The following is a 24,003-nucleotide window of genomic DNA, read 5'->3' on the forward strand; positions in this document are numbered from 1 at the left end:
GTGTCAAATGCTTTACTGAAATCAAGATAAACCACATCTACTGCTCTTCCATCATCTATCCACCTAGTAATTTCCTCATAGAAGGCTATGAGGTTAGTCAAACATGATTTACCCTTGATAAAACCATGCTGACTGCTCTTGATGACTCCCATGTCCTTGATATGCCTGGAGATAGTGACAAGAACAAGTTGTTCCATCACCTTTCCAGGGATGGAGGTGAGGCTGACCGGTCTATAGTTACCCGGGTCCTCCTTCTTGCCCTTCTTGTAGACTGGAGTGACATTTGCTGTCCTCCAGTCCTCAGGCACCTCTCCTGTTACCCATGACTTACTGAAGATGATGGAGAGTGGCCTAGCAATGACCTCCACCAGCTCCCTCAGCACCCTTGGATGCATTCCATCTGGACCCATCGACTTATGGATGTCCAGATTACTCAGCTGATCCCTAACCCAATCCTCATCTACTATGTCTAACTCCTCATCTATCTCGACTACTTCTGGGGCTAAATGAATCTGGGGCTTGTGCGGAAACCCCGCAGGAGTAAAGACAGAGGCAAAGAAGGCATTCAGCACCTCTGCCTTCTTTATATCCTCTGTCACCAGGGCTCCCAGCTCATTCCTTAGTGGGCCAATATTGCCTCTAGTGTTAGTTTTGTTAGCTATGTATTTGAAAAAGCCCTTTCTATTATCCTTAACCTGACTTGCAATGAGCAACTGAGGAGTGTGGGCTCTGTATTTACATATTTATATATAGTTGTAATTCACCATCATTATTATTACTACTTAATGAAATCTACTGTAGGGTTTTCCCTAACCTTAAAGTCTCTCTCCCTTGTTTCCTTTTTTATCCTTCCCTGGGAGGGTAGTGGGGGAAGGAATAACAGCATCTGTCACATGGTTATTGGCTAAAGCAATGACATCACATATGAGTGAAACTGAGTCAAATGGAGTATTTATTGAGTTGTGCAGATGTTTTTCTGTCTGTTGAAAACAAGCACTGCAAAAATGCAATTATTTTTTCTCAGTACTAATGTCTTATATCAGACTTGAGCCACATTCCTACCTTTATGGCTCTGTGAATCTTCCCCTGCCTTGCATTTGGACTGAGAGGTCAACTTTGCAGGGTCAACAACAGCTCAGAAATCAGTACAGGTGCTTGCAAAGTCTTTCAGGAGGGAGATATGGATGCTTTCAAACAACTTGAAGATCTACCTTTAATGAGGAAAATTTTTGCATTTCAGTGTACATCTGCTTGCACTAGATATTCAAGTGTGAAGAACATGCATTAGAAATAGGGTCAAAATGCCTCATCCCTTGTAGTCAGTGTAGACAGAGGAGACCCTTCAGGTGGGGGACAAAGCTCAAGAAAAAAAACTGTGATCTCTGTCTCTATCATGGAAAATATGGAGTTGGTAGGGCTTACTCACCTGGGGAATGTGTGATTTAGACTATTGTGGAAATGTAAAATATTGCATTATTAGTATAAGCATCATAGATATCTTGAGGACAAAACTTAACATACCTGTATTTTTCTAAATACAAAGTTGTATGTGGACTCATTGAAAGCATTTGTTGTAAAAAAGGCCCCAAAAAGCCTCACCCCTGCTTCCAAACCGCAAGCTCAGGTGCATGAGAGCTTTTTTCTTTCAGTTAATGTCTGCAAGGATTGAACGATGTCTTAATTGTCTCACTGACAGTTTCAAGGGGCAGCCTCTGATTGTTTCAGATGCTGTCAACAGCAAAAGCTTTTTGCATATTTGATGTTCAGTGTTTATTGCTCGAGATGTGTGGTTGGCTGGGGGTGTCACATGCAGCAGTTTCTGTAGCAAAACAGGATGGCTGGAGGGAAGGTGCTGCTGAGAAAATGAATCTCTTGGGGACAAGGTAAAGTGGATAAGAAGAAAGATGTTTCAGGAAATAGATGTAGGAGAACTTAGGTATTGATTGAGATTGTCAGAGCTGCACATTTAAGCTGAAGATCAGCTCTCATTAAGTTTAATTGGACATCTGTATTAGGTGGCTTTGAAAATCTTTCCCTTAACATATATCCATTCCTGTTTTTCTGCACAGAGAATATTATCCACAAAAATATATCTGACCTCCAAATTTTAAAGCGAGTTGGTTTTTTCTCCACTAAGGGAGAAAGTAGATACATACTTTTATTTATGGGATGAAATAGATATATGTTTTGTTCAGCTACTAATTTTATTTATATAGATTTTATATATATAAATTGCTGTTCTGATATTCTCATTGGGACTCTATTTTTTTGTCTGTGAATATTTGATTAATACCGATATCTCCAACTAAGCATTCATACTTGCATCTTTCAAACACCTGAAAAACAACTGCTGAAGCTGGAATACATGTTTGCAAAACAGTAATAAGGCTTATAGAGGACAGTTCTTATCTTTGGAGACTCATGGTTTCTCTAGAAAGATGATCTCTCATTGTCTGAGCTTGCAGTCAATGAGAAGGTGGGTTCCTGCTTTGCTGTTGGAGATCTTTCTTTGTTCCAGGTCACCTGTTCTGCAACACAGCACTTACAGTGAATCAGCAAAACAGCTGCTGTGAAAAGCTCATTTGGCAAATTTTTGAAAGAGCATTGATGGAGCAGGAGATCTGGGATGACCAGTATTGGGAAACACATGGCAAGGGAAGAGCTTGGTTTCAGGAGCTGGGCTGCCAGGGTTTGTGGTACTTGGCGTGTTGTCGTGGGCCACCTGTCAGATCACATGCAATTCTGGGCCTTGCTTTTCCCTACAGACTGCAGAGCAGCCAAGAAAAAAATAGTGCTTTTTTTGTTGGTTTTGGTTTTTTTGTTTTGTTTTGGGTTTATGTTGTTTTTTGTTTGGCTTGTTTTGTTTTCTTGTTTGTTTGTTTGGTTTGGTTTGGTTTTTTTTTTTTCCTGCAAATAACTTCATCTACTTCATCTTAGGGAACAGTATGAGTGCAGAAGACTAAAGGTATCCTTGATTTGATCACCACTGGCATACACACCTATGCTCAGCCAAGAGACAACTGACACAAAATACAGAGGACTGGTGCATTGTGAGGGAGCTGTTGGGGTGTGGTGACAATGGTTTCCTTTACTGTTTTCCTCCAGTCACAGCAGCCAGCATATTGAGAAAGCTGTGCCTGGCACAGTGTCCTCTCTTGCTTCTGCATCAGCTTGTTACTTTTGCAAAACAATTTTTGTTTGGACCAGGTATAAGCTGACATCAAAGATGGTTTTGCTTCTCTCAAAAGTTACAATTTTAAATAGCAAAAAATGGCCTAGAGCAGTATTTTACTGTCCTTTCCTTTTTTTTTCTGGTGACAAGCTGATAATTTTTTTCTGTGTTTCTTAAAATTTTATTTTATTGGTTTTGCTGTTTACCAAACTTCCAACTGCTATGAAGACTCCCAAGTCACTTCTGTCCACACACATACAGGTGAGCTTTTAAATGTGAATTGCTTGATAGATAAATGAGGATCAGTTGCTGTATTTAATTATGCAGTCTTCTGTAATATGTCTCCAACAAGCATTCATCTTGTGGAAAGTGATTATTCTTAGCATGCCCATCTGAGCAAGATTATGCTTTGGTAATTGGTTTTGAATCCTGTATCCTTTTTATTTTAAACATCACTTGCTTTAATCCTTTCTGTCAATGTTTGGGGATTGAAGCTGAGGGGAGCATGTGGCAAGAATAAGGGAAGGATTTTTCTTTTAATTTGTTAGGATGCTGCAGAGCTGACATGGTAGAAGTGGAAGGTGGTTGCTGGCCAGCACAGATGATGACAAATAAGGCTGCTGGCTCATTTGTTCTGCACACTGATTCACTGTGCATTGAGGCAGCCCATGAGACACCATGAGCAGACAGCTTGATCAGACCCTTGTGCTGTTGCTGGCCCCAGAATTGCAGTGGAAGTGGGAGACACTCCCTCTGGTGATGCAGGACCATGCTGATGATTCCACTGTTACTTATCTGCAATGGAATCATAATGATTTCTCTTAATGGCTTATGTACAGACCAGTGGCCTGGCAGTCTTGGACAGCAGATGGTCAAATAGCTCTTCATGCTTTGGAAATGGAAGTTATGATTCTTCAGCTAAGTGCATGCATTGGACAGATCTGACTGCAGCCTAGGGAGCTGATGGAGCTGTGGATTTATTTTTCTTTTCTATGCTTATTTGGTCCTGCTGGTCACACTAGCTGTTTTATTTATACAGTTATGCTCAGAAGATGCTTTCTGTGAAGATGCTTTCTGCATGTGCATCTCCTCTTTTCAGTGGGGAAACTGAAATAGAGGAGATGGCAACAAAATGTTTTCATGATCCTAGTGTGTTCTTCCAGCTAGAGGTAATCACTCTCAAGGCTGGGGAAGTGGGGATGCACAGGGAAGAGGGGATACTCCTGGCCTGGTTTATGGCTGCTGGCAGAATAGCATGTGGGACCTTTTGTATTGCCCTGATGTTTTAATAGATCCCCTCAAACTCAGCATGACGTAGCCTTTTGCCATTGTCTCCAATTATGTCTGGATATCTCCAGAGATTTCTCCTTTGGAAAGCCTGTTTAGTAACCTGCTTCTCCTTCAGCTCAGCAGAGGGACTGGGCTGTGTGGAGGGATGGGAAGCAGAAGGCCCTTCGTCCTTCCTAATTCCCTACACTCTCACCTGTGAAGCATACATGTAGGCACTAGACTTGAAGAGCTCTTGCACTAGGGAAACATTGCATCCCCTGCTAGATCATTCCCTAGAGCAAGGGGCATTGTGCTTACACAATCTGGGCAATAAACACAGTTCTTGGGAGCAACTGAAGTCTGGTTGCTAAAAACCTCTACTCAGCAACAAAACTCAATCTGGCCATACTGAGATAACTCCTTATTTTTCTGGAGGCAGAAGAGCTTCTTGCAAAGTACCCACCCCCCTTACTGCTTCCACATGCACTGTGCTCATCCCTGCTTCCAGTGACCAGAGTGTGTTTAAGTCCAAGGCAGATGTATCCTGAACTAGTTTTGTGAAACCAGATGAATCCAAGTGACTCCTTTGAGATCTCTAGTTCCATTTGGAGTCTTAAAAACATGGCAGCTGTCACACGTTGATATAGATGAGTGCTAAGGTGGTTTTAATTTTGAGTGGCATAATGCATCCAGTTCCTGGCAGGGAAAAAATAGCATTGTGCCAGTGAACTTTGCTATCCATGAAAAGTTATTGTTACAAGAGCTGATATGCCTTTTGCAGGAAGGAAGTAATAATTGTGCTTGCTCATGGAGCAGCAACAGTAACAATGTTCCTGTGAAGGAAGGAAAAAGGGAGATTAAGAATTCATGTTTTCTGCTCAGGAGAGGTAAGATGTATACATATTTGAGAATGTGTATTTAGCTGTCCACTGCTAGAAATGAGGTCAGGAAGCCCTATGAGGAGAGTCTTGAAATAGTCATGTTACTATGCAGCCTTTCAAAGTCAGATTTTTAAAGCGTGGATTGTTATTTTATTGGTTTGGTTTTGTTCGTGGTGTTTGGTTGTGGATTAGTTTGGTTTGTGTTTGTTTATTTTTTTCTTTTGCTGGGAAGAGCAGTATGATTTTTCAACATTAGTAGCAGGGATTTAAGAGGGTCTTTGAGCAACTCCAAGACGTACCACACTGTTCCAATGTTCTGTCACTGTCACAGTGAAAAAGATTTTTCTAATGTTTACATGGAACCTCCTATGAATCAAAGAACAGTCATGGTTGGAAAGGACCTCTGAGATCACCGAGTCCAACCATACACACACACAAAACCAAACCAAGCCAGAAAGCAAAATAACAAAAAAACCATGCAAACAAAAAACACAAGAGCATGCTGTGAAGTCCCATATGTACATGTTTGTTAAATACCTCCACTCCAGGGATGGTAACTCCAGCACCTCCCTGGGCAGGCTGTTCTAGTGCCTGGCCACTCTTTCAGTAAGGAAATTCTTCCTAATATCTATCTAAAGCTCCCCTGCAACAGCTTCAGACCATTTCCTCTGGTCCTGTCATTATGCACTTGGGAGAAGAGGCCAACAGCCACCTCCCTGCAGCCTCCTTTCAGGCAGTTGTAGAGGGCAGTGAGATCTTCCCTCAGCCTCCTCTTCTCCAAACTAAACATGCCCAGTTCCCTCAGCTGCTCCTTGTCTAACTCATTCTTTAGACCCTTCACCAGCTTGGTAGCTCTCCTCTGCACTTCAATGCCCTTCTTGTTGTGAGGGACCCAGAATTGAACACAGTATTTGAGGTGAAGCCTTAGAGAAGGCAAAACTGTGTTGCTGCTGTCAGGTAAGAGAATATAACAACTCTTGGTCCCAGAGACATGGCTTGTCCTCCTTAGTTCAGTCTAATTTAGTTGTAGCCTGAGCAGAAGTCTTCTCATAGATGAATAAAGGGAGGAAGGTACTGTATTGTTGTCTAGACCATTTTTGTCTCCATCGCTTGTTTTTGGCCCACTGATGGTACTTTTGTGTGTCACACTGTGTGGTGTAGGCACATTTGAGATCACAGCTCAGATCTGGAAGAGATGGCTGATGAGTGATGAAATGGAAGAGATGTTGCTGTTGAGGAAGTGCAGTGGTGGTCTGATTGGGCACTTGAGGCTGCTTATGGGGAGGCCAGACATTACTGGAAGCTTCTTGGTATACCACAGGCTTCTTGAGAATTATGGGTAAGTCAAAAAGCAGTCAAGGCCCCCTGTCCAGAAGATGTCAGGGCTATTTAGTCACTTAGTTGTCCTCTTACTTATTTCTGTTGATGGGGAAAGCTGTGTTCTACAAGATGTGAAATATTGGAGTGCCCTCAGATGTGGTACCACACTTACTGCAAAGATGTCAGATCAGAGTTACAGGGTGATTCTGACCTAGCTTTTCATCCCCTGTGGGGTAGGGTGAAGCTGAAAGTCTTAAAATCAGTGATTTGAGCAAGCTCCCTTGCAGATTAAATAAAAAGCATTTGACTCAGTTCCTTGTTGGCTGGGTCAAATTCTTCCCTCCCCAGGAGGAAATTTTTATCCCTGGGACCCCAGCCTGTCCCATCTTTGTGACATAGCAAAAGTTTGATGAGTCGGGGAGTTATTTCCAACTTAATTGTGCTCTTCACCTGTCTTAAAAATATTATTAAAAGTAGTTATTCTTCTACTTTTGTTTTTCTTGCTTCTTGGGGGCAGAAATAACCTTCAAAAACAGAAGGTGAATTTGAGATGCTGCTAATAGGAAGGAAGGTGGCTTTGTAGTTTTCTCATGCATGTGTATCTCCACCACAGGCTAAACACATGGTGAATGTAGCTGCTAGCATGAGGAATAATTTGTACCATCCCGGAGAGCTGTGATGGAGGGAGATAAGGATGGGAAAACCAGCATCCTCTGCATGTGATAGTCACACTGTAAGCCTTTAGAACCAGTCTTTCATTTTTATTATAATTGTGGCATCTCTTTAATTTACTTGGCATAACACAATCCATAATTATAAAATACGCAACTAGCCCTTGGCTTTGCTGTGCTCTTGTAACGTAAGAATGAATCTGTGTTTTTATTAATTGAACTTTCTCAAGCTAACAGATTGCTATAAAGGAAAATAGAATTTCTCAACCAATACATCTAATAGCTGTATTTCAGCAAAGGCCCCATAGTACATGTTGAACAATAACTACCACTCCTGTGTCACTTGCAGTTTTTAATTGAATTTCTATCCCGTGGATATCATGTCACAGCCATTCATCTGCTCTACTAAGTCTTCTGATATTAAACAAGTTCTTCCAACTTATTGTAGTACAAATACTGCTCCACAATTGATTTGCATTACATATGCACTGGTCTGGTGGAGCTAATGCAGTGCAGAAAAGTTTAGCTTGCATAGACACAAGCAAAGTAATCATACTATTATGGATCAAACTATTGCACTGGACTTATTTTCCTCGATGGAGTGATAGAATCTGCTGCCTGTCCTGCTGAGAGTGAGACATTGACATTAGAAAAATTATTGTACAGCTGTGTGCTGGTCTTGGAACCAGTAATGGAGACCTGTCTGGCTCATCAAATATCTGCAGTCTTTGTTCTCCAAGGAGGTGGCTTCTGACAACCACTCTTTGCAGCGCAGCGAAAATCCTTCTTGTTCCATGGGGTTTATCTGGTATTGGTGAACAGAAGCCACATTGCTTGTGCAAGGACTGCAGGATAGATCAGTTCTAGAACAGAGCTTGAAACAGGTGATAGCTCCCAGTTATGTGTATGCAGCAAATCACTCCTTGTTTCTGAGGTGATGTGCTTGCATAGAGGCTGTGGGTCTTAGAACTGACTGTCCTGGCATGAATATGGACCACACTGCCATGGGCTAGGGTCTCAATAGCTCCAGAACAATAAACTGTGGTTCTGGTGGAATGTGCTCTCAGTGTCAGTGTGTGGAACTGAAGGGATCCATAGTTTAAAGTTTGCTTGCTTTAAGTCATCTTACTCTGACCTTTTCTTTCATCTATGTAACCTTTTTAAAAAGATGAGTCCAAGCATTGCATTTTGTGTAAAGATGTGATTTTGGCTCTGTTTTTTCCCCTGCCACATTCAGAGATGTTTTATGTCTGACATATGTTTATGATCCTGGAGCATTACAGTCTGTGACTAATAACTCACCTCTGGGCTCTTCTTATTGAATGGTGCCTGTGGCTGATAGCATAGAATAGATGAAAGCAAGGTGAGGTTTCCATCCAAATCAAGGAAAGGGTCTACATAGCCAGGCTGTTTAGGAGGAAAGGTCTGAACTGTGTTTGCTGGCAGTTAGAAGGAGAAAGAAGGAATGTCTATATTCTTAGACTGGAAGCGAAACACTATCTTGCAAAGCACTTGATGGGAGTTTTTTCCAGGATTGCAACAAGAAGTGCAAGCTTGCCAAGTGGAATATTAATTATGTAGAGCAATTCTCTTAATGGTGTCTAGATTGTGATGACAGGTTTTAATTGCACAGTAACTTTTCAGTGATGCAGGGACCAAAGGACATCTGGGCATTGCTGACTGGGGAGTTGCTGGAACCTGCCTGATGCACAAAGCAGCAGCTGCCTGAGGACATCCTTGGTGTCCAGGGAATTGTCATTACAAGGTGTAAAGCTTGGTGTAAGGATGGTGTTTGATTTATTTACACCATGCTTTCTGCATCCAGCAGCATCCTGCAAGGTTCACAGCACAGTCCTAGGTTTAGTACTTCCTGTCTGAATTCAACATTGGTTTAGTTTCCATTTTCCTGTGAGCTATCTAGGCAGCATTTAAATCTATGGAGCAAAATCTCCATAGAGCCTGTCTGGAAATCACAATCTTTAAAACTGTCTCTTCCTCGTAAGGTTGCAAACTCTGGTATTAGCTTGTGACAGCAATTATTGATGATGTCATCAAGGATGAGATCCTATTCCCAGTAATGGGATTTAATATTTTCCCCCATTTTTGCTCTGGGCACACTGATGAATGGTGGAAGACTGAGATTTTTATTTTTTTTTTTTTAAAAAAAGGAAAGAAAAAGAGAGAGGGTAGGGGCTAAAGAAACCCATGTTTGTTTTTTGCCATCATCTGTGAGGGATAAAGATTAATTCATGGAAATATTTTATGTGCTAGAGTAATCTTTGCAAAATAATGACTTTTAGCAAACCCTTATCATTATTTATTTGCTCCATTTTCAGCATCAATTTTTTAGTAAAGAATGGACAAAGAAATAACCCTTTGGATAGCACTCTCAACATGGATTTACTCTTGGCTTGAAAAGAAAGCTGCTGTTTCACCCTGGTACTCTGGTTATTTTGAACATGTTGTTTTAAAGCTTAGCTGTGCAATAGATGGATGTGTACACGATGTAGTATCTCTTTTTGTGTTCCCTCTTTCAGTAATCACAGTACTTAAGCCCTAATATGAACTTTATTGATCTGTGACTGTAGCTCATTAACATGGAAGTGTTCCCTTCCATCTGAGTCAAGCACAAGTATGTATGTGTTTAAAATTGAGTCTGGGGAAAAGCTGTTTTAATTGAATGAACTATCATTAATAGAAGCATATACCAGAGGGCTTAAAGAGGTATTGGGAGGGGAGGCAGAGGGAGAAATTAATTGAGGAAAGCTTGGTTAAAGGTTGATTATTTTCCTCTGTGGGAAATAAGTGGGAGATCTTCTAATAAATTTGTTTATATTTTCAGCTGTCTAAATGATGTAAGTCCACTGTGGTACTTAGTTAAATGTAGGTGGTGGGGCTGAGTAGAGTTAATGTTCTGAGGAACATGCTGTAGTGTATTGAGGCTTCCAGTTTTGGATTTGTTAAGTAGTTTCTTTCAGACATATACTAGCTGAGGGTCTAACGTTAAAGGTGAGCAATGAAGCAGTGTGCTCAAAACAGTGGTATGAATCCAGCAAGTTTCCTGTCCAGATGTCCTCCCAGGGACCTTCTGAAGGGACAGAGGAGAAGGAAGGAAACTCATCTGCTCTGAGTCGTTGGCTACGTATCACTGCCCTTACTCTTTGCAATGAACTACAGATATGCACTTCTTTTCCTATACATTCTTATGCTCAGCATGTCCATGCATTGCTCACTGATGTCTCAGTCATGACTAAATGTTCTTGCTAGAAATCATGGCACTGTATGAACCCTTCTCTTTTGTACCTCTATTTCATTTTCTCCTTCATCCTCAAAAGTAAAACCCAGGGAGATGTGCATAGACAAGTCTGCAGAACTGACCCTGCTCTGAGTGGTCGATCAGATCCTTGTTGACTGCAGGCTGTTTTTTTTCAGAGCGTTACTATTCAGTCTGCAGAAAAATTAATTCCAAGAATGTTAAAGCTGATGGTAAAAAACCTCATGTGCCTTCTGGGAAGGGAGCTAAAAAGGATAAGGAAATGGTCAATGATAAACTGCCACTATTTCCTAATTAATCACAGGCTATTGCAATCTGCCTGCTAATAGGTGGGCAACCCTTTATGCTGACATTATCCCTGGGAGTCTGACTGGTGGTCTCCAGGAATGTAGTATCATGCTTCATTTTCTTATTGGCTTTTGAAGTATTGGGTTGACTGGAGTGAAGAAAAAAGGCCATTTCTTTCCCACTCTAAATAATATCACTGACAGAACTTAAGTTCCACTCTTTAAAGTGGAGTGCTGTTAAAAACACAGGCAACGATTGGTTCATCAACAGGCAGATATCCTTGGTGGGACTGGAGCCCAAGTTCAAGTAGAAAGTGTGGCCAAAGGCCCAAAACATGCTGAGTGGTAGAGTGGAAAGTGGAGTTCTAGGACAATTATGTTGATGTACTCGAGCTCTGGCATAGCCCAGGGCACGGTACCTCACCCAGTAGGTCCAATCCATCTGTGATGGCTAAGGAAGTGTGGTTCTCAGTTTACAATTTGAAATGTCTGCATCTATGGGAACACTTGTGGGACATGCCAGACTTCAAACTAGGTGGCTGGAACTACAGCAGAATATGTCACCACATCAAACTGGCAAAAAGATCACAACCATGTAAAAAGTCTGGCAAAGCAGGAACTTTGCAGGTCTCCCAAGATACCTTCCGATGCCCATGGTACAACAGCATCCTTTCTTCACTGAGCCTCACAGTCTGCATCTTGGGTGTTTGAAAAGGTTTGTTAGCTCTTTCTGGCTGTTTCTTAAGCCAGGATATCAAGCTAGAGAGAAGCCTGGTCTCTTCCAGTGCTTCTTGTTCCTCCCTCAGGAGTTTCAAGGAGGGGTTGTGCATTTCTTTCAGCTCTATTTGCTATTCCTTCATTAAAATGACAATCACCCAGCAGTCTCCTGGGGGACTTGCTGAAGCTGACTTTTTGAGCTGTTGCCAGTTTATTGATCTTCTGTCTGAAAAAATTCCAACAGTTTATTCTCCCAAGACAAAGTGTTTTTGTGTTAGATGAGTTTCTGAGTGCGGAGCACTAAAGATGACAGGAAAAGGAGGCTTTTCTGGAGTAAAATTAAGCTTGAGTCAGATGTGGTTTAAAAAATATTAGGCAGTGAGGTCTTAGGGCATGACAGTGCAGGGATGATCAACTGAATTCTTTTTGAGCTGCTCACACTTCATAAACAGTTGGTGGGTAAGAGGGAGATCCCCATGTTGAGCATCTGCCTTTTGGATAACAGTGGTTTATTAACCTTGTTAATAAACAGTAAGTTTACCTCTTTGGAAAGTCTGTATAGACATGAGCTTAGACCTAAGTGTCTGCATTTTGAAAACATGCTAACTAGAATCAAGGATGTTAATCTTTGTGCTCAGAGAATAGATGGGGTTCACACTAAACCAATGCTAGTATGAAATATCTACAGGCAGTGTAGCACTGGATTTAACTGTTTTATGAGAGGCTTAATCCAGCTGCTTATCTGAATGTTGCCCAAGCCATAAAACTGGCTGACAGATGACAATTTTCTTCCATTGTTTCATTGATAGTATCCCAAGCTAGGAAACTGAGATTTGAGTCACCTACCCCCCTCTCTTTGAAGGGTGAAGTGACTTACACTTAGGGTAGTTTGTATTCCTCAATGTGTCCTTATTCTCCAGAGTAGCTTGGAGGGCTTCTTTGTCCTCTCTATCTAGCATAGAAATACAGAATTTAGTTTCATAGTCTTCCCCCAGCATTTTGTTCAGTAAGCTTTTAAGGGGAGTTTCAGTTTAAATGTATCTAATAGCATGGATGTTAAACTGAACCTCAACAGTTGCTTCAGCAAATCCTACATTCAAATTTCCTTCCTTTTGCTACAAAATAATGCAAATAAAAATGATGAGCTATTTAAAAGAATCACTACAGAAGTATTTTTAGTTATAGTAAAAGTAGAAAAGGGCCCAGGAAGGGCCTTGTTTCTAATTAATAACCTAATTAATATCTGATTAATGATGCTTTGTCATCAAAGCTCTCTTTTATCTTTGTGGTTATTAAAATGTCCTCTAAACCAAATTTCTTGAGTATGTCTTGATAAGGCCATTTTTGCTGAGTCCATCAAGTGGCTGGCATCAGATCAGTATATTGCCTTATCAGGGATGCATAAAACACCTCTTTGGAAAATTAGAATACATCAGAATCACAATAAATTTTAGACAGTACAAGTGGAAAGTGAGTAATGATGAGGTGTAGCTCTTCAGAGCTGTACAAAAGTACAGCTTTCACATAGTTTGCACAGTGACCAGAGCAGTAAAAGGAGAAGCCTTTCTGAAGCTAGTGTCTCTTAGCTCCAGATGGTCCCTGTTTATGGCAGCTGAACTGTTTCTTGGGGGGTGTCTGCAAGGATGTGGTATCAGGTGAGAAGCCAAAAGATGACTGAGATTCCAGTGCTCTTCCCAAGGCTGCTGATGTGCATATTATATGTGTATAACTTCCATGTTTGGGTTTCTGTGAGGCACAGTTTCTACTTGTGGGTATTGCCTATCTGGCTACAAGAAGGTTTACCAGGAGGTCATCAGTGGTGTAATGGGGCAGGTGTGCACTGAAGGGAAGTGCTTATCGCAGCTTTTGAGGAGAAGCCATCTCCCATTTCCTCAGGTCTCTGGGAAACCTGTATCATATTTCTCTGTTTATCTCTGCTGTCTTCACATTTTAATGCTGCTACAGTATCTGTGGTGTACTGGAGTCCTGATACTGTTTGGCACTTACTTCTAGTAATAATTCTTACACATATCCCCACAGAATAGCAACATTTAAAACACAGAGCACTGGTACTTTACAACATGTGAGGAGCTTTTCATCTTGGGCAGGGTGACTGAGGTCCTTCCCATTGTATGTAATGCCAGTGCATGAGCTTTTCTAATCCATTTAAGAGTAAGATACATCTTGCCTTGTCCTACCCATCTAACAGCTGAGTGTATGTTTTGGTTGCTCTGGACTTCTTTTACTTGAAGGGAGGAAGACACTTAAGAGAGCAACACAGCCTCACCTATTTTAGTATGAATGAGTTACCCTCTGAAGTGAAGTCTGTCTATAGTTAGAGAGAAAACATGGGAGCTCAGGTTAAATACCTAGTTTTAGGTAGTTATATTTAAGATGAGATGAATGGCCATGGAATAGAGATGATGGAGTCTTACAGCCAGGGGAGCAGAGGTGTTTTAGGATCACAGTAGGAGGCACCAATCTTTGTTGCCTTTTTGCCTTGTTATTTTGAGCTATTCTGCAGCAGAATATAAAGTGATGCCACTATGCCTGCAGCCTGCTTTTTTTGATCAGGATACCAAGTCCTCTAAAAGCAGAGCATACTTTCAAAAAGGCTTTTATAGTTCATGCTCTTGCCTGCCATGAGGTGCTAGGATCCACCAATTTGGTTTATATTAATTTCTACTTCAGAGGAAAGATTTTGCCATCCTATGGCAGAATCAAAATGGTGAGAGAGCTTCAGGGCTTCCTTTAGCCAAATCTGTATCCTGTATCCAAATCTGTGTCTGTACAGGTATCCTGCCTCTAAAAGTCCTAGAACAGGGAATATCAGACTCTGGTTCTTTGGTCTATTCTGGCAACTCCTGCTTTGCCAAGCATCCCCCACGTTCTCTGTCATTCATTTCTTGCAAGTAAATCCATTTTCTGCAGCATTTCTGCCTTCCCTTTGTGTTTCAAAGGAGGGTCTTGCTAGTTTGGGTCATTCTACAGATGATTTTAGAATTGAAACTGCTTCTGCCTTTCCTTAGAAATGTTCTATCTGGAGGTAAAGGAAGGCCCAGTTGCAGAAGAGAGGAGGCTGGGAAAGAGCAGCCCATTTGCCGGTGGTGAGTGCTCCTTTGACCATCCAGTGGCACACTGATAGTCAGTGATACCCAAGAGAGGATACTTTTCATGTCAGAAATAATAATTTAAAAAAAAACTGCAAGAAAAAAGAGAAGAAGCCAAAGTTCCATGGTATCTCCTTCATTTTGAACTGTAAATCATGATGACTAATGCATCATGGCAGCTCATTTTGCCTTGCCAGTCTCCACTGAACATTGTAAACTGAAATTTATCAACAAAGTTCATCTTCAAATAATTTGGATGTTTGGTGATGGGAATTGTCATTAATCATAAAAGAAAGGGGGTGGAGGAAGGGTGGTGGTATAATAGAAATTAAGATGTGTATTCTGCTGTTTAGAAGACATGCAAACTAAAAGAATAATTTTTCAAGATAAATTACCAAATCTATGATCTACTTTTTATTTCTTCAGTGGGATCTCTGGTTTTAGGTACTTTTTTAAACTTTGTGGAAATGAAAATCCCCTAGAACTGATGGGTTATAGTACTAGAAGCACTGAAAATATAATATAGTATATATATAATATAGTATATAATATATATATATATATATATATAGATATAGTATATAATATAATATAAAATAAAATATAGTTCTGGGCCCCTCAGTTTAAGAAGGATGTAGAGGTCCTGGAACAGGTCCAAAGGAGGGCAACCAGGCTGGTGAAGGGACTCGAGCACAGGCCCTATGAGGAGAGGCTGAGAGAGCTGGGGCTGTTCAGCCTGAAGAAGAGGAGGCTCAGGGGAGACCTCATTGCTGTCTACAACTACCTGAAAGGAGGCTGTAGCGAGGTGGGAACTGGACTCTTTTCACAGACGACCTTCAACAAGACAAGAGGACACAGTCTTAAGTTGTGCCAGGGGAGGTTTAGGTTAGATATTAGAAAGAATTTCTTCACGGAGAGGGTGATTAGGCTATGGAATGGACTGCCCGGTGAGGTGGTAGATTCTCCGTCCCTGGAGACATTTAAAAAAAGACTGGATGTGGCACTCAGTGCCATGGTCTAGCAACTGCTCCGGTGGGTCAAGGGTTGGACTAGATGATCTCTGAGGTCCCTTCCAACCCGGCTAATTCTATGATTCTATGATTCTATGATAAAACCTTGTACACGATGGCAGAAAGTAGTTTTATTTAGGTAATTTTAAACACTTTAGGTATTTACTGATATACTGGGATAGCTGATTTTCAAGACAGATCCTGTTAAACTGGGCTTGTTAAGTGGTAATAGTGGGCTCCAAATTACATTATTGAGCTAAAAGAAAAGGGAACATCTCATCAGCACACAGTAGTGTTGTTTATTACCATGTGATGATGTGGTTGCCAAAAGTTTCCCTGGGGAGTCAGGCAGGTTTATGGAACTAAAAGCCCAATGGTGGTTCTTGCACACAAAGGCATCATCTTCAATTTAGGAAATCTGTGATATTGCTGGGGGCTGGGAACCTACACCAGGAAACAGTACTGTATGGATACTCAGTTTCTGTTAATTTTCCCAGACTTTCAGTTTTCCTTAGTTTTCTCTAGTGGGATGGAGACCAAGTGAGGCAGTTGTTTCTATTTGCAGTTACAAAACATTCCAGCTTTGTATTTATTGGAGTCACCCTAAACTCATGGTTGCATAAAACCAAGCTCTCAACACGGCAAATGCTGTGCTCTGCTAAGTGAAAGGTTCACTGATATTTGGATTTGTTTCGTTTGTAATTTGGCATAGCTCCACAGGACTTCTGGGGATACCTTCCTTGTAAAATGTCCACAGACAGAGGATGCCCAGCCACCAACAGTCAGGAGCTAGTCTAAAATCTCCAACAAGAAAGAAAAGAAGAAATCTCAGAGTTCAGAGGGGCTGAGCTAGATCATGGTAAATAGCTGATACCCTTTTGAAAAGCAGGAGTCTTAGCCCTCCCGAAAGTTCATGAGATCAGCTTCCCACACAGTGTAGTGGTTACTGTGCTCCAGTAAGAGACTGTTCAGCCATTTGGTGCAGAGCAGTGTGGTGGAATCCATGTTTTTCCAGCTTTTGCCTGAGACCTGAACCACTTACAGTCGCCAGGGTACCTGGCCAAAGGGGTTTACAGTTGGGGCTACCACAGGAGATGGTCAAGCTCATCTCAGACTCAATAGGAGCCTTTTCACAGCTTGTTGTATTTTCAGAAAGGCCTATATCTGTTTTTACCCTCCCTCAGATAGAGGGAGGGTAAATTGGAGGGGGAGGAAGAAGACAGGAACAAATTGTTGAACAAGCAATGGAAGTTTGGCAGCTTGAGTTCTTGTGTTGTGCAGTTAGCTCTTTGTAAGTGCATTAATATGTGAACTGTGTCTGAATGTTTTCCTGCAGCTGGATGTTCAGAGATGTGCCTGATCTCATGTCTCAAGGGATTTGGTCTCATGCTGTAGCTTTTCTCTGAGCACTGAGTTTGCTCCTTTTGCTGGCCGATGGTTTTCATGAAACTTGGATAAACTTTGTTCCTCTTGAGTTTTTGTTTCTCTGTCAAACTGGGAGAAAAGTTGGCCAAGGAGTGAAAGCCAGAAGTTGTTTGGGGTTATGGAGAGAGAGACACACTGCAGGCAGACAATTTGCAAGCACCTGACAAGAGAAACAAATGTTAATCTGGGCTGTGTGTGTTCCTGTTGCTCTCTGAAGTGCAAGATAATCAGGGTGTTCTGCTCATTTAAGCAGAACTGTGTCCCCATGCAGTTCTCAACATGGGGTGTGTGTGTATTGGGACTCTGATCTGGAGATGAATACATAAGCTTTAGTATCCTAGGAGAAAAAAAGGATGAGAATCTAAAAATCAAAGCTATACCTGTTCCTCCTCCACACAGTTGAGGAGAGTCACAGCCTCAGAGGAGAAACTCCCTGACAGGAGAGTTGGTGGCACATGTACACAAGTCAGGGGCTGACTTGTCCCTCCCAGCCACCTAGTGCTGGCATCTTTTTCCCCTGAGACACTGATACATATTTTATAGCCTATCTCCATAACTGAATACCTGAGATTTCAAACATGCAAAACCTTTCTTTGCCTGACAGAGCCCTGAGATGGAAACCACCCAAGAAGAGGGGCTCCTCTAGAAGCTGTTCAGATGGCATTCTCTCAGCCTCTCCATACCTCTACTTCATATCCCTGGGATGAGCAAGTTTTATCACAGTATTAAAATCTGCTTGCTCAGGCCTGTTTGGCAGATTCAGGGTGCAGCTTAGGCTCAAACCTACAGGAACAAGCTGGATTTTGTTTGCTGTCAGTGCACTGACTTGTGACCACTTTCAGTAGAGAGAAGCTTCAATGCCTGGGTGTGCTCCTTGAGCCTTTGCTCTGAGAAGGCTGTGGCACAGCACTTGCAGCAGGCGTTAATTGCAGCCCATCAGAGGAGAGCAGTGATCAAGCAGGGGATTTTAATTCCCAGCTGCTTATAATAGAATACAGTTAGGGCAGAACTTGCAGTCTCCGGGTAAATTATTTACAGTATAAACCCTGCTTTTCTGAAGGGAATATATGGAATTTGGTGCCACAGCCTGTTCAAAAAAAAGCATTGTTTGCTTGTATGCATAGGGCACTTGTGTTGCCCTGGATCAAGTCTTTATGCTAACCAAGACTTCCTTTTGGCTGGTAGGAACTGCTAGTTATTAAAAACAAACAAAAAGGTGAGCTGGAGCAGGCAAAGGTCCATTAAAGACTGAATTTACTGCTTTTCACAGCGCTGCGTTTCTTGGGATATTGCCAGCAGCTTGGTTTGCAGGGTAGGAAGCAGAATAGAGGGGACAATGAAATGCTATAAGATCCATGTATAGGGTTGTTGAACTTAATGTTGTTATTATGATACATGGGACAAAATGCATGGACTGAATTTTTAAGGCTCTGTGTGTATAGCCAGAGTCCATTCCATATTGTCAAGGTTTCTGTGCTACCAGCAGTGTAACAAGCTGCAAGAATTTGTTTTATGAAAGCATTGTTAACATTTTTAGGTAGACTTATATGGATCTATGGTTAGAAGCAATCTGCAAATCATAGAATCATAGAATCGGCTGGGTTGGAAGGGACCTCTGAGATCAGCAAGTTCAACCCTTGATCCACTAAAGCAACTTAAGGTTGAAGTCTGTAACAGCCTTCCAAGATGATGAGAATCTGGTGATGGCTTCAATGGAGCAAGCCAGAGGAGAAGCAGCCAGGCAGGATCAGTTGGCCATAAAAGGCCCAACCAAAGTTCAAGCAAGCATTTGAGGTACAAGTCATGGGAAAAGGCTTTTGTATCACTGAGTCTTTTGTCATTTTGATATAACTACAACCTTTTTTCCCCTCCACTCCTTTAGTAATGTGCTTTGTAGTGGATCCAAGCTTGAACACAGGAATGGAAGAAAACTTGGCATCCAGTTTGTGATGTCAAGCAACTGTACAGACACGTGGGCTGGTTAATTTAATTAGAAGTCTTTGACTGCAAAGATAAGTAATTAATAAAGGAAAAGGGTTCAAGTTAAGAGTAGAAGCTGAGTCAGAACTGTTTTGTTCCTCCTGTGGGTCACACCTCTTCAAATGTTCAGGCTTGGGTCGCTAAAATTAGGCAGCCAACATAAATTATTTTTTTTTTTTGTAAATACTTGTTTTCAAATTAAGCAGTTTGGTGGTAGGAATTTAGCAGGTTTGAGTATCAAGCCATACACTAGGTGATTATAGAAGCTGAAATGGCTAATTGTAGATGTCTGCTTTTGAAATAATGAACCACTACCTATGCAAGTGTTCAGTTTCTCTATCTCTAGAATTGAGTTAATATTTCCCAGCATGGCCCCTGGGGCTTTGTTAGTTTGAATGGATTAATGCAAGACAAAAGCTTTAGATTCTTTGGATGAGAAAGTGCTATGGAAATACAGTATATTACTGTGATATCTTTTGAGACTTTTCTGTGAAGCCAGTGGTGACACTCATGATAATAAAGAAAGCCGTAGAAAAACTAACGAAATAATGATCTTACTTCCTTTCTAGCTATTCTTTGAAAGGACAAATGCAATAGGTGATAATGGTTAAATGAGAAGGAGTCATTAGGGCATCCAGCTTGCATCTTTAGAAGTGCAAAGCATTTTGGGAGATCTGAATATGACTTGGAGAACAAAACCTAAGTAGCTCTGACAGAATATTAAACTCTTCCTTGTATTCTCTTTGAATGCTGATTGAAACCAATCATCTCTTTCCCTGGCTGCTGGTGGGTACATGTGTGGTGGCAGATGTGGCTTGTTCAGAGCTTTAGTGCTGCTGGATGGGTGAGCTCAAGGAAGGTCAGTGCTTGCCGTCTGTTTGTTAACCTCTCCTACGAGCTCAGTGGTACTTGGGGAATCCTGACCTGTTGAATTTGCATGTATGGGAGTACTTGTGTAGTGGAATTAACTGACCTGGGTTATTCAGTTTTATTAATCACTTAGCTTCAGTTTCAAGCTTCACAGAAGATGGATAGCTGCTAGGTTTTTGTGGGGTTTTGATACCTAGTGAGACAAGAGCTTCGCACTGCTTGGATGGGAAAGTGCAGTGGAAACAGAGTACATCATTGTAATATCCTTTGGGATGTCCCTGTGAAGCCCAGTATCAATACTATGCATTATTATGAAATAATATTAAATGTAAGAAGAACTAGTGTTAGCTTTATTTTAGTATTAAAGAGTTAAACGAAAACACAAAGAAGTTGTTTAAGATGTGAAGCACCCCTGACTGCTATGTATTCAAAGGAAGAAGGTTGGTTCAACCTATTTGAAGAAGGAACCAGTTTGCAAGCATACAGGAATTGTGTTTGAAAGATGCACAAAAGAAGCTTTTGACTTCATGGGTCCTAGTGTTTGGAGTCCTGAAGCCAGTTGTCTGGTTTTGTGGCACAGCCCCTCTGGTGTAATTCTGGACTCCAGTAGCATCAAGGAAACCAGACAGCTGGGTGTGGATTCTGGCATTGTTCTGTGCCCCCTTGAGTGGGTGGCCTGAGCACCTGGGCACATCAGCACAATTCACTGATTCCAGAAGGGTGACTTGGGCTGCTTCTCTCCTAGGTAGACAAGGAGCAGAGGATTGATCTCAGGCAGAACCACAAAACTGCAGGTGCTAGAGGCTACTCAGAGAATTACTTACTGGGAAAGATTGAATTACTCTATGTTCTCTAATCATCTGTTTAGTAAACATGTGATTAGAGTGGAGGGCAGGGACCATGAATTCTCATAGAACAAAATCATTGGTATGTCCAGGTAGGCTTTTTTGTGATGGTCTTTGCTTGTCGACCTGATAAGGATTGTGTTTGCTGTGTCCATATGACAGAAGCTGTGTAGAGCCAGAAGCGAGGCTCTCTACACTGTTTGGATGGGGTGGGTAGGCTTTTCATGCAGGTTGTGACACCCTTCCTAAAGCAGACTGTTACTGACTGCTCTTCAGGTGTGGGATTCTGTACTAGGTAGCTGTTGATTTGTTCTGGCAGGAAAATCTTAATTGTTAGGAAAAGCATAGTACAAAACCAGCAGAGAAGCAAGCAGGGCAAAGTGAGGTTTCAAACATGCCCACAAATGAGTAGGAGGAAGCTACAGAAAACCCTCTCTGACAAAGCAACCCTTTTCCCCAGTCACGAATGGGTGATACCACCCCCAGATCATCTGTTCTTCTGGGTGGGATTTGCTAGCGTCATCTTTCTCTGTAACTCAGAAAAATTAAATGCCTGGCATGAAGCAGAATGGGGGTGCCCAAGGACTCAAGATGCCAATTTAGGTACATTTTTATCTAGACATGAATTCAGCTGTTACAATTCTGAGCCACATTTGGGTCCCCATCTCCAAGTCAAAAATCAGCCTACGTAAATAAAACTGTTGTTGATGGGTTTAATTTGGATTCTTCTGGTGGATATTTCTGAAAAGAAAATTTGTCCTAAGTGTGCTGCTAAGATTAGAGTCCTCTCACATAGATACCATTTGTAGTCCCACACTAGCACATGAGAACAGAGCTTGCCCCCAAATTCCATCTTCAATGGTGCACCAAAGCTCCCCAGGTGTATCCATAGGATCAGTTCGTGCAGAGACAGACCCTTCCTCAAATGACTCAAGTTTCATTCTCTTTTCTGCTGTCCACTCTGAATGAAATGCAAAAGCCTGAATTCTACGGTTAATAACGCTCAAGCTGTAAATTTGAGCATCTTTTCACACAGTCATTTTCTTCCCCTGAGCTCTAATAACCACATAAACTCTTTTTGTCTCCTCTTTCCTCCAGGTCAACAGACTATGGCACTACCTATGAAAAACTAAATGACAAAGTAGGCCTGAAGACTGTGCTGAGCTACCTCTATGTCAGTCCCACTAACAAGAGGAAGGTAAGGGAGAGCCATTGAGCTGGTAGCTATAGAAACAATCTGATGGTATTCTATTCATTCTGAGAGGAATTATGATCCTAAGGTGAAATAATTGGTAATTCACGAGCTTGAATTCACCATCTAAGTTGCACAGAATTCCATGGAATCCAGTAGAATTATGCTTGGTTTTGTGAAAGGGATGGACTCCTTAATCTCTTGCTGAATTTGTTAGAGAAGTAAGATTTTCTTTATTTGCTTTTGACTGTTACATCTTTACAGGCTGTGAACTCACTGAAATGTTTCCAGGACTTTTGCTTGTGCTGACTTTGACTAATACATGTCTTCCTACCTTCTCTGTCTCCTTATCATTCAAAATGTTGAGTAAAGGGCATTTATTTCTGCATTTGACTCTTCTCCCCTTTTCCCCAAGCTAGAAGTTGGAGGTAAATATGTAAATGACATTTTCATTGGTTACCTCATGTAAGGGGGCTGAAAGTAAGAGTATGCCTGGGAGAGTGGGTGGAAGACCTAAGATTTGATTTGAATGTGTAGGAGAGAAGATGAAGTCATAGCTTTCAAATCCTCTGCTCACACTTCCCACATGATGCAATTAGGGCTGCACCTGGCTCACAGAGCTCAGCCCAAGTGTTACTACTCAGTGACTTTTTGGGTTAAAATTATTGCCAGTGTTGATTCAAGGGAGGTGTTGGGACAAAGATGCTCTCATCAGCACACAGCTAATTGCTGGCAGTGAAATTGTGTTTGGATGGGGTGCAGCACATTTGGCTTAATCACTTCCAAATTACCCCTCTCCTGTCTCCATCAATAGGTTTCCAAACTAGTATATTGCTACTTGTACTGTTCATTTTACTGCTACTGGGTTTTTCAGCACTGATCAGTCTATAGAGGGTGCAGGATCAATGGATATTTCAGTGTGTGCAACCTTAAGGCAGCCATAGCTCTGATTACTATTGGCAACAATGTTTGTGAGTTTGGATGTGTAGTGAAGTAGGATGCAGTGGGCAGGGGTCAGCTTACGAATTTCCAAAGCAGAAGCTGAATCATTGTGACAGCTACCTTGAATTTTTTTTTTTCTGAGCAAAATGGAATCAAGGAGTTTATTGTGATGAGGTGTTCTGCTATTACACCCCTTGCATATCCAATATGGTAGGCACTGAAGAGTTAATTCTTCTTTATTCTGTTTCCAAAGCAACTCTGCCCACCTAAAATCAGAGGCAGTATGCTCTCTATACAAATCCTATGTCACTGGAGTAGAGTCTCCCTCACAAATTGGAGTGGTAGGATATATGATTATTTTCTAGCCATTTCTCAAGCTATCAAGCTTTACAGAGAAGCAGTCTTTTCTCTCCTTTTTTTTATTTAATAACATCTTCATTTTATCACATGACATTTTTTTAAATTTCTGGTTTGGTTTGGTTTTGTTCTTGGTTTCTTTGTTATGTCTTAAGGAAATGATTTCTGATTTCTATACCTCTGTTTTTCTTCTTCCTTTTGAAAAATCTTTTGAAATGGAGAAACAAGCTGTAAGGAAACCCCACAGGAAACCAGCTTCAGTGCTGGCTGCTGTAGGAACAAATTTATTTTCATTCTTTCTATCTTTGCTAAATATATGGGCACTGTTTTTGTGCATGTTTAAACAGCTGGTTTGTCTGAACCTGGAGCTGACTCTGCTTTGGTAACAGTCAAAGCAATTCCAAACATCTATGCAGCATTTAAAAATGCCTGTAGAAGGTGTTACTTGATTGGAGCATCTGGGATTTGTCAGACAGAATTCCTTGTCCACCCACTCCTTACAAATTCATGAGCTTGGTGCACTGCAAAAAATGCCCTTGGCTTCTCTCTTGAGGTCTCTCTGGGTGGATATTGTTACATGGCCTACAGAGAAAGCATCATCTTTTTGCTGAGCTCCCGAGGACAGCCAGTAATAGTGAATTACAAAGTAGTAGGTGAGGAGAATCAGTTGCACCCAAGTAG

The 24,003-nt window shown here is 41.5% G+C and overlaps 1 protein-coding gene across 1 annotated transcript in view; it reads left to right on the top strand.

The window, feature by feature from the left end:
* The window catches only part of SORCS3 (sortilin related VPS10 domain containing receptor 3), a 290,222-nt gene that overhangs the window by 110,600 nt on the left and 155,619 nt on the right, over positions 1-24,003 (top strand). Inside the window, exon 3 of the mRNA XM_030453271.1 lies at positions 21,930-22,029. Within this exon, the coding sequence (XP_030309131.1) occupies positions 21,930-22,029 (100 nt within the window). The remainder of the gene's footprint in view (positions 1-21,929; positions 22,030-24,003) is intronic.

This window comes from Calypte anna, chromosome 6 (assembly GCF_003957555.1).
Source record: "Calypte anna isolate BGI_N300 chromosome 6, bCalAnn1_v1.p, whole genome shotgun sequence".
In the NCBI taxonomy this organism is placed as follows: domain Eukaryota; kingdom Metazoa; phylum Chordata; class Aves; order Apodiformes; family Trochilidae; genus Calypte; species Calypte anna.